Here is an 18270-nt window from a genome sequence, read left to right as displayed (position 1 = left end):
TTCAGAAAATCTCTTGCATCTCTTTACTAAATGAAAACCCTGAGTGAAAACTAAGAATATATAATGTGTATTTGCACATTTCTGTATTTTTACCAAGAATACTTTACATAAGAAAACTTGAAAATTAATTCTTAATCATTGTTTTTCTGTGTTTCATTTGGCTGTCTTCTTAAATAGTAATAGGAAAAATTCTTTGGAGGTGATCATCTATTTTCCCGTTTTCATGTAAAATGTTTTATCAAACATTTATCTCTGAAATATCCGGCAACTAGTATATTAGAAAACTTAAAAGAATGCATGAACTCTCTTCTTTATTGTGAATTTGTCCTTAAATTACTTATGTGAGAGCTTATTTCAATCAAACTGTATGTAGCATAGCACCCAAAAGATAAGATATTGGGCATTTGTTTTTGTGGAGCTCAGTTTGTTAAGATAAACATAAGTTTAGTTATATTTAAAATAAGCTTAGTTAAATAACTTGTAGAATATTAGAAATTTACTGAAGGACTGCTGTGATCATATCAAGATTGTCAGCCCTCTGTGTGTGTGTGAGTGTGTACCCGCTCACTATAAAATGCAGCCCTCTGATCAATGCGCACTTTCCCCCATTTTCCTAAATACATCATGAAAAAAGGATGAGGTTTCCGCCTTAATTGCTTGTGCCTTTTATTCACATTCCTCTCACAGCCAGAATTGTGAAAAGAGTGTTAGTAAAAGGCTGCACAATAGAGCTTTTCATTAGGCCTCAGCAAGGCACACAAAAGAAGGCTTTTGGAAAGAGTGAATGCATGAGTTTAATTTGCAGGTGGAGAGTAGATAAAAGGTGCTGACGCCTCTATTATTCTCTTACTTAGGTGACCCTTACCCTGTTCAGCTGATCCCAACTACCATGGCAGCTGCTGCTGCAGCAACACCAGGCTTAGGCCCACTCCAACTGCAGGTAAGTCAGGAAACAATGTGCAAGAGACAAAGGTTAAGTAAATATCCAAAACAGCTATTATCATGTTAAAACAAAGTAAAACTGACTCATGATGTTTGTCTTGGACTTTTTTGTTCTCAAATTTATTTGTATCCGATCTCAAACACCAGTTGAGAGGTAGAGTCTTTCAATTTTTGGCTCTAGTTTTTCAACTTAAGGTAGCCTAATGTAAGCTTCTGTTGTCTGGTATGATTAACCAAATGAGCTATACTTTTGTTTGGATTTCTGTCTGCCGTAATTCTGTCCCAGAATGGTCTCCATCAAGACAGAAAGGGGAAGGGGGGGCCAAGCCAAGCAACCCTGCTAAAAAGGTATTCAAATAGATAATTGTGGATTAAGCCAACTTAAGGGAGCATGTGTTTAATATTTTTCTCGTATCCCAAGTATTCCTTATGCCCCTGCTAAGCCCAATTCAGTTGGGCAAGCAAGTAAAACTAAACCAAAAGAGCAAGTGATCAGATGGCTGCAAGTCTATCCTGAACATCCCACTTAAGACCTTCTCAGTTCTGCAGAATACTTCTTTCTATGCATCTAAGAATATCAGAGATAATTTTGCCAGATGCACAAGGAAGTGGTTCTAAAAGTGTGTCTCTAGAGTTGAAAAAAGAGTATCATGGTATCAAGGGTAGCTGTCATTAATTATTTAAAACTTTGAATCAAGGCCCCACAAAAATCCAGTTTCCATTGTTCCACATCTTATGGGTACTCATTTAATAAGGAAAAAGTCATCTGATAATGGGATTTATCTTGACTTGTAATAAGTCTTAAATTTTCCTTAGCCTGAACCATAGTATACCTGCAAAGCAAAATTCAAAACCAGTTATATTTAACGAAATGAAATTGTATTCGTGAGAGTGCATGGCTTTGATAGAGGAACTTAGGCTATAAGGCAAAATAAATTTCTCTATTGTAGCATCAAGAAGTACATGACTCTGTTTGGCCCATGGGTTTGTCAGTGTGGATCTGGTGGGTTTCTGAAAACCCAGTTGAGTTTCACAGGAAAACCTCCTAATGTGATGACTGAGACATACTGTGTTCTATGGGAGTTAATGATATTCCTTTTCTATTTTACCTGTTTTTTACAAAGAGCAATCATGGGGTGTGTGTGTGTGTGTGTGTGTGTGTGTGTGTGTGTGTGTGTGTTTGCTTGCTTCTTTGAACTGGAAATACCTAGGAAAATGTTGGAGCCATACTAGGACAATAGAAGTAACACTACATTTGTTATCTTTGAAATGACATCTGGGGAATAACTACAGTACAAGGAAATACTGTAATAGATAAAAGTAAAAAGAAGAGTAGAGTTAAAGGAGAGCATATCCAACAATAAATTTGAATGTGTCAAATGAGAGTTTTACAAATTTAGGATGTTAAGATATTGGTTTTTTTCTTGTTTGAACTATTTATCATGATAGTGAGAGTTTGTAGTGCAAATTGATATTCTGATCAGCAGTTTAGACACATTCTGTATGATGATGTGAATTCCAATCTTTGAAATGTAAGAGCACTTTGCCCATTTCATCCCTGTATTTCCTGTTTCCTTTCTGTATCTATTTACTTTCTGAGATTTATCCCTTGACAAATTGCTGCCCTTTTGATCTCCTATCATATGATTGATTATTCTAGACTGATTATCTTCCTAGTGTTATTGCTCATCCTGTAAGTCAGTCTGCTGTGTGGCTGAAATGGAATCAGGTGGGGGATACAATTGCTAGTTTGCAGGATAACTACAGACTATAGTCCTGGGGGCTCCTCCAGTCTCAATCAAACCAGTAATCTTTATCTTCCTTATTGTTTTTGAGTTTTGTTCCACATTTACCTCCTCCTTTAGTTGTGATTCCTTTCAGAGAGTACAATAAGGATGGTTTAGCATCATCTAGTTCTTGTGGTCTCAGAGTTTTAGAGTCTGAGAATTATGTGGTTCACTCATCATTTAAATTGTTCCTGTACATTTTCAATTTCTTTCCTTTCCCTCGATGCAGTTGGGAGACACAAATTATTATGCCTTAAATGGTCACTCAGAGACTTTTTAAGTTCCAATTCTTACTCATCAAAATATGATATAGACATTGTCTTTTTGGATTGTATTATCATTATGCCAATTGAACTTGACATAGAATAACAGTTTTCAAAAACATTATCATATTTTTGCATCATTTCCCTGTAGGGTTAGAGGTGAGATGAAGTGATAGCAATTTGGATGCATCCTTATGTTTTATTATGATAGCAAAAATTTCATTTTCTTCTAGAGAGATAGTGTGAGAGCTATGGTGGTTTAATGGATAATACATTGCACTGTCTATGAAAAAGCATGCGGTTCTAGTCTACCAGCTGCATCATAGGAAAAAGATGGGAAATAACTTCCTCTATTCTTTATAACCTTCGAAAATCCACTGGAGGGTCAGCTGTGAGTTGGTCCTGACTCAAGGGCACAAAACAACAACAAAGAGATGATATAAGGGATCTCTAGTGGTATGGTCTATAGGAGTTGTGTTGTTAATTCAAAGCCCATGTCTCTCTGACAATTCAAATCTACGAACAGCCCTAAGAGAGAAAGATGGGAAAGCTTCTCCTAAGAATTTATAGTCTCAGATCCCCAGGGTAGGGTCATGTATGAGATGCTTCCATTTCCTTGACAATGAGAGAAAGATGGATATAGAATATTTTATAATAGTGAAATCCTGTTTCTGATTTGATAAGGTGATTCTCAGATCCCTTTCCACTTAGAAATATAAAAAGTCTTTAAAAAGAAAACTTAAAATGTAAACAAGTATATTCTTTAAAAAAACCCTGTAATTTGATCTATAATGGGATATATAATTCCTTTTCTAGAAATGATACTATATAATTAAAATTTGTGTTTTACATAGAATCTCAAAGTATCCAAAACAGATTAATAATCCAAACTCTTTCTGTTGCTGCTATTAAAAGACACACAAACACATACACACACACATCGTTCGCTGATGAAAAGTATAATTGTGATGTATGTATAATCCAACAAGCAAGATATGGTAAAGACTAATTTTTTCCACAAGGTAAATTGGCACTTGTACCTTTACTGGAGGCCTATACCAACTCACTTTTCTACTCACTACTGGTATTTTATTCACAGTCCCCTAAATCTTAATTCTTCCCTTCACCAGAATTTCAAGAGACCTCTACTTCTCTCCTTGCACTGTAAAGCAACCAAGTATTTTCTAGTATACCTTCCAAATGAACATTCCCACATTATAGCAAAACTAATTATAATGGCTAGTCAAAAGTTCTTTCTCAACCCCAATCTTGTTAACTAGCTTTTTAGAAGATTCAAGTTATTGAAGTGTAATGTATGGGCCCGTTTTAATATTATCCAGATTCTGCTTTTAATTGTATGCTGTTAAATATCCATTATCCATTCCTTAATATCTTGCATTGGACCATTTTCTGGTCCCTTCACTTATTTAAATTCCATTTCAGTTAATAAAACTCTATTTTATCGGAAACTTTGTTTTCATATCCAACTCGTATTTCACTATTTTTCTGACTGTTAGTAGACAAAACCCCTAGATTAAGAGATCATAAGTGTAGAATGATGCAGTTTATTTTTTGGCTTCTTCACTTATGCAGTATGAGGAAAGACAAGGGAGCAGAATATGCTTCCTGGACAGCTGAGGAGTTCTAGTGGCCTAATTCTTAGGGTGTTGCACCACTAACCCAAAAGCCGCGTTTCCCTGGCAGTTTAAATACACCGGCTGCTCCATGGGAAAAAGATGGCCAGGTTCCCTCCATCCCCCACCAGCCTGGGTAATTTATAGCCTCAGAAACCCACTGAGGTTCCACCATTAGTCAGTTCTGAGTCTGCAACAATTAAGTGTTGAGGCAGCTTGAAGGTAGTATGTGTATCATTTTCTTGGAACCTTTCCTAGTGTTTCCTAGTATACCGAGACAAGGACAAACATTTTGGGGAATCTCCACTCTTGCCCATCAATTAACTGCTTAGCTGATAAGAATCCTACCTCCTCTTTTATATATAGGTTCAATATTTCTTTCGGGGAAAACCTCCCACAGAAGTTCTTGAACTCCTTTCAGGCCTGTGATACTACTTCTGCATCATCCTGTCCCTAATATGAAGCAAGCACCTGACCCTTCTTCTTCGTACCACCCCAGATTTAGAAAACCTTTAATAAAAAACAGGCAGTACTGTGTTTGTTTACTTGCACTCTTGAACCCCAATATCAAATTGTTGGAAAAATTCTCTCTCCATGCCCATCAAACCCATTGTTGTTGAGTTAGTTCTGACCCATTGTAACCCTCCATTGAGTTTCTGTGTTTATAAATCTTTATGGGTGGAGACTACCCATCTTTCTCTCATGGAGCACTTGATGCCTTCAAATATCTGTCCTTATGATTGGCAGTATGATATGTTACACACTATGCTGCCAGAGCTCCTTATTATACTCATAATGGGTGAACTTTCAAGTTCTTTAGCTCAACAAGCATTCAGTTGTGGAACAATATGCATGTTTTTCCTTCTTTCAGCCATTTCTAGTTTTTATGAATTCTACCTCCAAACTTGGCATAGGTGGATTGAGCACCTTTCTTAAAACTGTCAGTCTCCCTTGAAACTGTAGACCCGGCCGGTTGCTAACCTCGCCTCTGTCACAGAAACTTGCTCACATGTACTCTGAAAAGATGAGAAAGAAGTGAGAAGCAGCATGAAAGTTCACGGAATAAGGCCAACTTGGCCAAGTTTTGTTAATGGAAGAGAGGGTAAGAAGTGGGTGTTGTCTAGTACGGATTGCTGGCGACCTTGTTTGTAACCATTTATGAGCTGCTTGTTGGCTGTTTCCATTTGGGTTTTGTTTTTGTTTAATCTGGGAGTTATAAACTCAGAGCTACATTTCTCCCGGCAGCAGAAGGCAAAGTGAGTTGGTAAACAACAGAAAAACCTGTTGAAGGAATAATTGCAGTAGCCTTGGCAAGAGAAAAGTGATTGTTTAAATGCGTCCTTATTCAGGGGTGGTGAAAGTAGCATGTTTGTTGCTGTTGTTAGCTACCACAGAGCCACCCTGACGCTTAGTGACTTCATGCATAACAGAATGAAACCTTCCTCGGCTCGGTGCCGCTTTTGTGATCAGTTCACAGCAGACTGTTGTATGCATGAGTTTTAGTGGACTGATGTAAAAAAAAAAAAAACAACCAAGCTTTCTTCCTATTCTCTCTCAGTCTGAAAGCTACAGACTAAAAGGCTTCATATAACACTGAAGATGGCATAAGGAGAGTGGTGGTGACTGCAAATGAAGCACCACGGTAGAGAGTTGAACCTGATCTCCATGGGGAAAATGGGAATATCCATCACTCAACTACTAGTGCTCCACGTGGCTACTATACCAACTCTGCCATTGAGATGATTCTGACCTAGAGCAACATTCCAACAGTTGTAAACTGTAATGAAAGGAGACTGTTAAGCTTCCTCCTTTTTAGCAGTTGGTGGATTAGAACCACTAGTGATGATGCAGCTTTTTAATTAGCAATGCAACACGCTATGAACTGTGTCACCAGAGTTCCTTGGAATAGTGTGGGAACACACATATATTTTAATAAAACATAGGATGCTAGGGAGCTCTGGTGGCCTAGTGGCAAGTAGATGCACTGCAATTCCAAAGGCTTATGGTTCTAATCCACCAGATGCTTTGCTGGAGAAGGAGGACAATCTCCCCCTGTTCCAGTTGAATCTGATTTGACCACAACAAGGGGGAAAAAACCCAAACCAAACAAACATAGGATGCTGCTTTCTTTACCTTATATCTAAAAATATTTAAACCAGAAGAATTGCTGTAATAACTGTTCTCACTAGTTCCTACAAGTCATGGTTTATGGAGTAGTTTCTAAGCTAGGTTTTCTAGTAAGAGTTTTATAAAGATTATCACACTTAATTCTTGTTAACAGTACTTTGTGTTCTGTATTCATTTCTCTGTTTGATAAAGAAAAAAAGAACCCAAGTTACACAATTTAAAAATGCCTGGTCTTTAAACAATTGCACTTCCTCCTCTAAGCGTAGGAGATTTTATTTTAAACTGTGGAGTCATTGCCCCTTTTAAGACATTTGCTAACTCAGTAATCTGCTAATCAAATTATAACAATAGCACTGATTAATTGGCACTAACACAAATACTCTACATGCATTACAATACTGAAAGAAGTAACAGGATTCATAATGACAGCAGTCTACTTCAGACTCGGCATTTTCCATCCGCTTCATAGAGACACATATTAATATAAGGGCTTCTTTTTCGCATCTAGATCTAAGTGACATTGAATAGATTCTTACTTGCAGTTGGCCTTATTTACATGCCTTTTATTTTTCTTAAAATATTTATTTTACACATATAAGCAAAATGATATGCTTTAAATAAGCCACCATTTATTACTTAAACTTTATTTTACATCCCTCGAGATCCTTACCATTAAAAAAATTTATATAAAAAAATAACCTATGTACTTCTAAAAGCAGTTAAGGATTTCTCAGCGCTGTGATATTTTTATTTTTTATAGGAAGAAGTTGGCTTAATGTAGATTATATATAAATATACAAAATACAAATTAGCATAGTGTACCAAAATAACATTTTATTTCTTTTATAATGAAATATTCATTTTTGCCTCTTCTTCCTTTCAAGTCTTTCCTGTGCTTCAGACCCATATGTCTAACTGCTTGTTGACTATCCAGAGGAAATAAAGATATATATACAGGCAGCATAAACTGAGAGCAAAATTGGAGCTCACCAGTTCTCTTCCTTGCTCTCAGACCTCCTCATCCTCTCGTTTTCTTTAGTGAATGGCACAATTCCATCTCCCACCCAACTAAGAAACATAAGAGTTTTCCTTAATTCTCTTCTTCTTCTCTTCTCTTGTATGCTCACCAAATCCATTGATTACAACAGTTAAGTTTCTCAGGAATTCATCTTTTTTTCCCCTTTTATCCCCATTGTCCCGCTTCTGGACTAGGGCACCCCCCTTGCTTACCTTGTCTACTGCAACAGTCCCTATATTGATCTTCATATCATTATGATTTCCCCATTTAGTGTATAGCTACACATTGCCAAGAATGGCCTTTCTCATTTTCAAGTCTAGCCATATCTTCCTCCTAATAAATACTCTTAAGAGAACACCTATGTTTTTAAGCCTCTTCCCTCCTCTGGACTTTTGCATATCCTCTCTCTGGAATCTATTTCTCATCAGTGTTACCAGGTCAAATTTTTATTTACCCTTTAGATACCGTGTTAAAATCTCACTTTCCCCACAGAAAACTTTGAAGGAACTCGGGTGGCCTATTGGTAAGAAAGTTTGCTGCCAATGCAAAGGTACATGATTTGAATCTACCTGGTGTTCCATGAGAGATAGATAGGCAATCTCCTTCTGTCAAATTTAAAACCTCCTTTTTTCCCCACAGAAGACTTCTTTGATTAAAAATATAGGTTAGAATGGCTCCTGTGTGTAGCCAAAACATACTATATTTTACTTCTTGTAACACTTGTACAATATATTCTGTCTTGTTTTCAAGGGAACTTTGGTGGTATAGTCTGTAGTGAGTTGTGCTGTTAATCCAAAGGTGGAACCTTTCTAGTAGTTCAAATCTAACAGTTCCACAAGAAAAATATAGGTTTTCTCCTTCCACTCAATTTACAGCTTCTGAAAACTTTCTGGAGGCTCAGTGATTAGATGACAACGAATTTGACTATTTTACTTGCTTCTGCAGTTTGCCAGATGTTAATCTTAAGTCACTGAGTATCATTGTTTGCAGTTCCCTCAGTCTTTGAAATATTTCATAGGTTCAGTTAATATCTGCTAAGTGAAAAAGTCAATGATGCATAGTCAGTGAAACACAGATAGACATTCCTCTGATTTTCTCTGCTTTTAGCTGAGGTATATCTAACATTGGCTATAATATCCCTAGTGCCATGGCCTCTTCTAAACCCAGTCTCACATTTGGCAATTCTCTGTTGATGTGCTGGTCATTTTGGGAAAATTTTCAGCAGGATCTTGCTTACATGTGATATCAATGCTATTGTTCAATAATATTCACATTCTGTTGGGTGACCTTTTTTTGGAATGGGAAAAATACGTATCTCTTCCAGTCAGTTGACCAGGTGGCTGTCCTCCAGATTTCTTGGTAAAACCTGGTGAATGTGTCCAGGACAGCATCTGTTTGTTGAAATATGTATATTGGTATTCCATCAATTTCTAACCATGAACAAGGCATTTGACTATATGGATCACAAAAACCTGTGGCTAACTCTGAGAAGAATGGGAATCCCAGAACACTTGATTGTGCTTATGCAAAACCTATACTTGGACCAGGAGATAGTCATCTGAACAGAGCAAGGAAGCACTGCATGGTTCATAATCAGGAAAGGTGTATGCCAGGAATGCATCCTATCTCCATACCATTTCAATCTATATGTGGAACAGATCATCCAGGAGGCTGGCTCTATCAGGAGGTAGGTGGCATCAGGATTAAAGAAAGACTCATTAACAACTCGTGTTATGCAGCTGACACAACCTCCCTTGCTGAAACTGAAGAGGTCATGAGGCCTTTGCTGTAGAAGGTCAAGGACTGCAGCTGTAGAAGGTCAAGGTCTGCAGTCTTCAGTATGAATTGAAGCTCAACATCAAGAAAACAAAGAGTCTCACCTCTTGGCCATTTGGCAGCATTATAATAGGCAGTAAATAGATTGAGATTGTTAACAGCTTCAGCTTGCTTGGTTCCACAGTCAACACCCATACCATCAACCAGGAAATCAGAAGATGAATTGCACTGGGAAAATCTGCTGTCAGAGGGCTCTCCAGAGAACTGAAGAGCAATGATATCAGTGTAGAGACTGAAGTACAACTGATCCAGGTCATGGTGTTTGCAATTACTTGCTATGCGTCAGAGAGCTATACAATGACTAAGGATGATAGAAGAAAAATCAACGCTTTTGAGTGTGATCCTGGAGAAGAGTATTGAATGTATCATGAACAGCTAATAGAACAAACAGATCTGTCCTGGAGAGGGTGAAACCAGGGTGATCCTTGGAATCAAGGATTTTGAAGCTCCATCTGGCATACTTTGGACATGTTCCAAGTAGGGACCAGTCCTTGGAGAGGGACATACTTGGAAGGGTGGAGGGAGTGCAGGAGAGAAAGACTCTGGATGAAATGGATTGACTCAGTGGGTGGAGTAATGGAGGTTGGTGTGTCAGAGACAATCAGATTGGCTCAGGATAGAGCAGGTTTCAAAGTTGTTTTACATAGAGACATTATGAGTTGGAGTTGACTTAATGGCACATAATAATAAGTGAAAAAGTAAATAATTATAATAAATTGTATATCTCTTACTCAAATGGTCATACTCATAATAATGAGTCATACTCATAAATACTTGATAATGTCAGAATGAAGGTGAGTATCAGTGATTAGTCTCTGACATAAATTAGTCCTCATGCTTTAACAAGAGTGTCTGGGTGGTGACATGATTAATGCATTAAATTGGTAATGAAAGAGTTGGAAGTTTGAGTCTCTTGGATGTACTCTGGAAGAAAGGTAAACAACACTTGAAAAACCAGCCATTGAAGACCGTGTGATTCTACTCTGACACACATGGATGGACATGACTGGAAAATTGACTCAATAACATCTGGATCTTTTGAAATGAGACTATGGCAGGAATAGAGATATCTAAAGTATCACTGGCTCATGGAGGGGAAATAAATAAGTAATTTGAATTTAACTAAGATTAGATGGATAGATAGATAGATAGATAGATAGATAGATAGATAGATAGATAATTAAACTATACCATTAAAAAATTCTGGCATTTGTAGAAATAAGAGAAAGTTACTGATGTACTCTATATGCCTAGCATATACTTAGCTTGAATTTTCTCACCTCTTTTATTATTGTTATTATTTATAGCATTTCTTTGAGGCATCCTTTAACCAGTGTATTTAAAATTATAAAGTAACTCATCCACAGAATTTTCCCACTTCTTTTATTATTGCTATTATTTGTAGCATCTCTCTGAGGCATACTTTAACCACTGTAGTTAAAATTATAAAGTAACTCATCCACAGAAAATTTACTTCTTCTATACTTTTCTTTCTTTCCTCCTCACCCCTATATATATAACTTATTGTTGCTGAGTACATTGCAACTACCCATGGTGATACTCCATCAGGTTTCCAGGGCTATAATGGGCTCTTGTGTATCAGGAAGTGTGAGGATGACACAAGATTGAATGGGATTCAGATCTTCTGTTCATAGGGTTGCTATGAGACGAACTAGGTTCAACCACACCTAACAACAACAATAAACATCTTTGTCAAAGGAGATTACATGCTGATTGTGTGTCATACACACCATCTGTTTTCTCCCAATACAATAGATAAGCACCATGTGGGCAGAGATTATCATTTATTTTACTCAGACTCTGAGAAAAATAGGAATCCCAGAACACTTGATTGTGCTAATGCAAAACCTCTACTTGGACCAGGAGGCAGTCGTCAGAACAGGGATATACTGCATGGTTTAAAATTGGGAAGGATGTTTGCCATGGATGTGTTCTATCTCCATACCTTATCAATCTATAGGCAGAAGAGATGATCCAGGAGGCTGGGCTGTATGAGGAAAAGTGTGGCATCAGGATTGGAGGAAGATTCATCAACAATCTGTGTTATGTAGATGACAGAATCCTGCTTGCTGAAACTGAGGAGACCTGAAGTACTTCCTGCAGAAGGTCAAGAACTACAACCTCCACTATGGATTGAGGCTCAGTGTCAAGAAAACAAAGATTCTAACCACTGGTCTAATTGGCAGCATCAGGATGTGTGGTGAAGAGATTGTCAACAACTTTAGTTTGCTTCCACAATCAACACTCTTGGCACCAGCAGCCAGGAAATGAAAAGGCGTATTGTGATGGGAAAGTCTACTGTTAGGGACCTCTCCAAAGTACTGAAGAGCAATGGTGTCACTCTCGAGACTATAGTGCACCTGATACAGGACATGGTCATTGCATGCATCAGAGATCTTGCTATGCATCAGAGATCTGGACAATGGCTATGGAGGATAGAAGGAGAATTAACACCTTTGAGCTGTGGTGTTAGAAAATTGAATATACCATGGGCTGCTAAGAAAGCAAACAGGTTCACCTTAGAGACGGTTAAATCAGGCTGCTCCTTGGAGGTAAGGATTCTGAAGCTTCATCTGACATACTTTGGATATGTTTCAAGGAGGGACCATTCCTTGGTGAAGGACGTCATGCTTGGGAGGGTGGAGGAACAGTGCAGGAGAGGAAGACCCTCTATGAGATGGATTGATTCAGTGACAGGGTAATCAGGGTGAATGTGTCGGAGACAGTGAGATTGGCACAGGATAGAGCAGGGTTTATGGCTGTTGGACATAGGGTCACTATGAGCCGTAGGTGACTCAACGGCACATGCAACAATACAACAATGTATTTCAAGTACCCACCCAGATGCATTCCTAGCAAATAGTAGGCACTCACTAAATATTTGGTGACTAGAATCAATAATCACGAAGTCAGAGTAATTTTTAAGACAATTATAAAATAATGTATGAGTATTTTCTGAAGCAAATGATGTTTATTCAAAGACAAAAGGATTTTACGGTTTTGGTCCCTATTCTTCTAGTTCTTTCTAGTGTAAAGTACATCTCTAGTTATATATATGTTGATTTCCTTTTCTCCCCTTCTCTGATAGCATAGTAGTAAGAAGCTGTGCTGCAATCCCAAAGTCACACAGTTTGAATATACTAACTACTCCATGGGAGAAGGCTGCACAATCTCCCCTTGGGTGATTTACTGCCTCTTAAAACTACTGAAGAGTCAGTTATGAGTCAGTTCAGACTCAACAACACAATACAGCTCATTGTAATCATGGGTGCTGCATAAAGAAGGTGTTTTGAACATTTATTATGGGATAATTCATTTATAAGAAATTTGATTTCTCTACCAAAATACCGCATATTGCCTAATTTTTTCATATTGTGTGTGTGTGTGTGTATTGTTGTTTCTGATTGCCGTCAATTTGAGCACGACTCATGGCAACCCTTTGAACAAAAGACCTAAAGTTTTTCTATAACTATCATCATTTATCAAAGTTCATAGAGCTTCCAGAGGCATGTTGTTTAGGAAGTGGATGCCACTCCTGCTTCCAAATACATATATACATATACATACACACACACACGCACACACACACACACATACACACATATATAATTAGAGAGAGAGGCATAAAAGTATGAACTAATGGAAGTATTTTTACTTAATAAGGACCATCTTGCCAATATAATACTGATTGATGTAAGTTATTTCTAAGCAATGTAAATGTATGAATAAAGTAATAACTAGGCAATTAGGAGAGTTAGCAGTTTAACATTGAGAGTTTATTCTCTTCTTTTTTTTAAACTTCTTTCTCTTTAAGCCACTTCTTTCCCTCCAAAAGCCAATAATACCTTTAATATTTGTTTTCCTTCTCTTACCTCTTCTTAAAGGAAGGTCATTAATTTATACAAGAGAACTAATTGAATTTCAATATTGAGAAGTAAACAAAAAGTATTTAAGCCAGAAAAAGATATACTTTTAATTTTTAGACATTTGTGACTAGATAAATTAAGCTAAATGGATCATCTGTTTCTAATTAATAAAACCAAATTATGGCAACAGTCCATCTAACATTTCTTACATTAATTTTATTATTTTACATTTATTAAATCAGCACTGTGAATTTTTAATAGTAATTGTTGTAATGTAGTATACTATTTCTATTTTTTAACTAGACTTCTAAAATTTGAAATTGAAAGGAAATATTTATCCACTTATTTCTCACTTTATAAATACTGTATTTGTGTTGGCCAAAAGATGGTTGCCACCTGTTCTACCTATAGGAAGCCAAAAATGTTGGTTACAACTAATGATTAATAGTGATAAGCAGAAAGAAATAGACTGAAAATCTTCCTGGATGATCAAATTTTACTCAAAGAAGCAAGTAGCATTAAATAATGAATTTTTGTTCAATGAATTGTTCTTTTAGTGTTCTTTTTTTGTAAGATTATCTAGAAAAATCCATAGTACTAATGATGGATTAAAGACTTACCATTCTAAATTTTAATAAATGAATCATATGGGGTTATACTTCCAGGAACTATTAACATCAGTAACCTGCTCCCTGGGACAGAGTAAATGATAGATGACGCGTGATCGTGTTAGAGAATGAATCATACAGAATATCAACTGGAATCTATCCTTTTCCCATTGCTTTCAAATACATATACAGTCATAGTCAAAAAGCTTAAGTTTCTATCTGATAGAGAATAGTAACATCAAGGTAGCCATAGATGAAAAACTCAAGTTCATCTTCTTATTAGCCTTCCTTCAGTCTTGAAGGAGATCAGGGATTATGACAGACAAAAATAAACAACCTCTATTTTCTAGAGCACTGTGAGTCACTGACCATGGCTTTATGTAACTAAGAGAAACAAGACCAGAAAATCAATAGTGAAGAAATAATCATTTTGTAACATCTAAATATGAATATTTTTACCCTTTTTATTCAGTAAATTATTTACAAATATGAATGTAAACTGCCAAAATACCCTACCACACCACTTAACTTTTAGGTGGTAGTATTTACATACAGGTTGAAAAATGATCAACTTCTCATTTCACTTGCAACACTAGTGAGCTGTTTGCTATAGAACTTCTGTCTGCATGAGTGAGTTTCTTGCAGGTTAAAAGACTGAATTCCCTTTTCCCCCTCTCTTCGACCCTGAGCCTGCAGGGCAGACAGACAGAAACACACATATGATTAATACAGCACAGCTGCAAGAGTGAGTCATTTGCATATGTATTAATAGAGGCAAAAAGAACCCCACCACCCAACAACAATTAAATTATATACAGAGACATTCTGCATACTAAAGAACATATGCAAATAGGCCTGAAAAAGTGCAGCCAACAATTTCTCTGACTTTTCCAAGCCCATATGGGCTAGAGTCAGAGCCCAGCAGTTTTCAAGAATCCCCTTTAAGGAAGAACCTGTTAAGAACCGCTTCCATAGTTATTACAACCCCTAGGATAACCAGGAGCTGTTTGATGTGTGGACAATGGAGACAATATAAGCAGCATCTTTTTCATGCTATTTTTTTCCATTTCCTTGTTTTGAGCAACTTCACATTGTCTCAATACATGCTAAGAGAATCATTAGCAGACACAAACATTGCCATGTTTTGGTTGAACCAATCAGCAAAATAAATTATAAACTTGGAATATATATTTCATATTTTATCAATGCTTACACAAAAGTAAGGTAATCTGTCAAAGCCAGATTTTATGATCAAAAAGCATGCCCATTCCTGGATGGCACCTTGATTGGTATTTCTTAATTTGTATTAAGAATACTTAACAGGTATTCTCTCAACAATAATATGCTGCTACTGTTGTAGTTGTTATGTGCTATTTAGTAGCCTGTGACTCATAATGACTCTATGTACAGTAGGTCTGAACCCTGCCCTATCCTGAGCCAGTCTTACTGACTCTGACAAACCTAACCCCTTTACCCCAGTGACTGTCAATTCATCTCATCAGGTGTCTTCCTTTCCTACACTGTCTCTCCACCCTTCCAAATATGATGTCCTTTTCCAGGGACTGGTTCCTCCTGACCACATGCTCTAAGTATGTAAGACAGAGCTTCAGAATCCTTGCCTCCAAGGAGAAACTTGGTTTCACCCTCTTCATGTACAATAATATGCTTACTGGTTGTTAAATCCCTTCAGACTCATGACAATACGCTTCTGTGCTCTGCAGGATTCTCAATGGCTAGTCGGAAGTAGACCACTAGATGAAGGCTCCTTGAAGGGGATACCTGAACCCTTCAACCTTTCAGTTGGCATGCTAACTCTTTTTTACCTAAAAATTCCAAAACATAGTTAGGTTACTGTTAAGGTTAATGCTGTTTATCAATTTGACTTAGCTATTATCTTAGAGTTTGAAGAACTTGGACTAATTTCTCCTTTATGGCATAATATATAATGATCAACCTTTATTTTGTCATCTAATATTAGCAGAGAATCAATGAAAAATAAACCTGTTGAAAGCTGATCTGGTGCCTTGAGAATGTAGCCTGCCCCTAATTAATATGAATTTTCTAGCTCACTCTTTCTCATTCCTGCACCTGATCTTCATTCTTGGAAACTAATCTTATCTGATCTCCGGTTTTTGGGACTTTATCCAAATACCCTTGGCACTCATCTGCCAATTTTAGAACCATCAGCCCTTGCAACACTACATTCAGAAGAAGCCTGAAATCTAATGCTTGAACCACAGGTTTGGAATCTACCAACTTCTGTAACTTCATAAGGTATATCTTTCAAATTGATAATACATAGATTGAAAGGTAGATAAAGAGGTAGATGCTTGCTTAATTGGTTTTGCTCCTCTACAGAGCCTAGTGAGAATGATTCTAGAGGAATTAAGTCATAAGGATGTGTGTTCTGATATGGTTCTCAACTCTTCATAGTCTTAAAGAATTTGTAGAGTTCTTTCCAGTGGTAAAAAGGTCACAGCTAATCCATAGCATTCAGAGGCAACAGACATGCCTAAAATTCCACTACCTATGGATTAAATAGGTGTGAAAGATGAGGCCCTAGGTAATTACATACTTACTACTTTACTATATTTTTGTCAAAATGGGAAATGTATTTACATTTGTTGGCTAATAACATCTTTTATTACAAAAGGGTTAAGGAAAGAGCTGAGTTCAGGACTTCACACTCAGCTTAAGGGTTGTATAAGAAATCTAAATATTATCACTTGTGCTTGGAACAAAGCTTTATTTCTTGTCTTAACAACTGGTATTGCCAAGAACTAAACTCAGTGTATTATAATAAACATGACTGAATTACAAATCTAATGAAGATTCTAATATTGAATAGTTGTGAGGGTCTTAATGGAGAATGAGTTGGATCATTAAATTTGGGATAGGGACACATAGGTAATCAGGAAGCTTGCCACATTGAACCAATCCTATTGAATCATGGTTGTCAACAGAATCAGCCTTTTCATTCCCATCTAAAAAGATGATGAATTTCCCTTTCCAGTGTAACCATTATCCTATCTACATACATCTGATGAGACTTAATTGCTGTTACTGAAGACTCTTTGTCTTCATACCATTTGCGGTATTGCCTAGGAAGTTATCTCAGATAGATGCCTTAGAGGCTAGGATTTTAAAGCTCTGTCTTACATAATTTGGGCACATGGCTAGGAGAGACCGGTCCTTGGAGAAGGGTATTATGCTCAGAAGGGTGGAGGTACAGTGCAGAAGAGGGAGATCCTGGACGAGATGGATTGATACAGTAACTCGGGCAGTGAAGATAGGTGTGTTGGAGTCAGTGATACTGGCTCAGCATAGGGCAGGCTTCAGATCTGTTGTGCACAGGATCTCTGTGAGTCACAGGTGACTCAGTGGAATCTAACAGTAACAGTCATGTGTTGAAAAATGAGTAAAAAATGGAACATGAAAGGGCCAAAGCTAATGAGAATAGCATAGACCCTCACTACCCCAGAGAACAAAACAGATAAAGAGCCCACGGCCCAACCTTTTATTTCCTCTAGGGCCACACCAACAGCAAGAGGTACATTTATTTGTTATTGACTCATAGACTTAACTCACAGTTGTGGTACCAAGAGTGGTATTTATTAGGAAAATAGGCTGGAGAGTGGAAGAGGCAAAGAATATCTCACAATACACGTCTATATTTAGTCCAGAAGTCCTTAACCAAATTAACAACAAACACCATTCCTTAACTAGTAGAAGTCCTGGTTTCAGTTCAACAGTCAAATCCAAATCATCCAGCAAAGTTTGCCTCAGAATAGTTATAAATCAGCTTCTCCTTCAATCATCTGTCAAGAACAGCAAAACCTGTAACTCTGTCCTCTGTCTCAGGGCTCATCTGGTTACACCTTGCCACAGTTTCTCCACAGCAATGTCACAGTCTCTCCACCACCATTATCAGGGCCTTGCCACCAAGATCTCATCAGGCTCTTGTTCCAGTCTCCATCAGAAGTTGCCGCCCAATATGGGCAGATCTCTCTCTCTCTCTCTCTCTCTCTCTCTCTTTCCTTCCTAGTTCCACAGCTGTTGATGATTTGCAAGACCATATGTTTGCAGTGAAGGTAACTAGAGACCATAGGGGCCTAAGGTAATGGCTAAAAAAAGCCAACATCAAGCTAATACTGTGTGTGTGTGTGTG

The 18270-nt window shown here is 37.4% G+C and overlaps 1 protein-coding gene across 5 annotated transcripts in view; it reads left to right on the top strand.

Annotated features, from left to right (window-relative positions):
- The window catches only part of SOX5 (SRY (sex determining region Y)-box 5), a 610606-nt gene that overhangs the window by 422894 nt on the left and 169442 nt on the right, over positions 1-18270 (top strand). For all 5 annotated transcript variants that reach the window (XM_006897210.1, XM_006897209.1, XM_006897211.1 and 2 more), the window contains one exon: positions 855-940. In XM_006897210.1, coding sequence (XP_006897272.1) covers positions 855-940 — 86 coding nt within the window. The remainder of the gene's footprint in view (positions 1-854; positions 941-18270) is intronic.

Source organism: Elephantulus edwardii, unplaced genomic scaffold (genome assembly GCF_000299155.1).
Source record: "Elephantulus edwardii isolate Elephantulus edwardi_28Jun2011 unplaced genomic scaffold, EleEdw1.0 scaffold00206, whole genome shotgun sequence".
NCBI classification, from domain to species: domain Eukaryota; kingdom Metazoa; phylum Chordata; class Mammalia; order Macroscelidea; family Macroscelididae; genus Elephantulus; species Elephantulus edwardii.
This window is presented reverse-complemented; position numbering and strand designations above follow the sequence as displayed.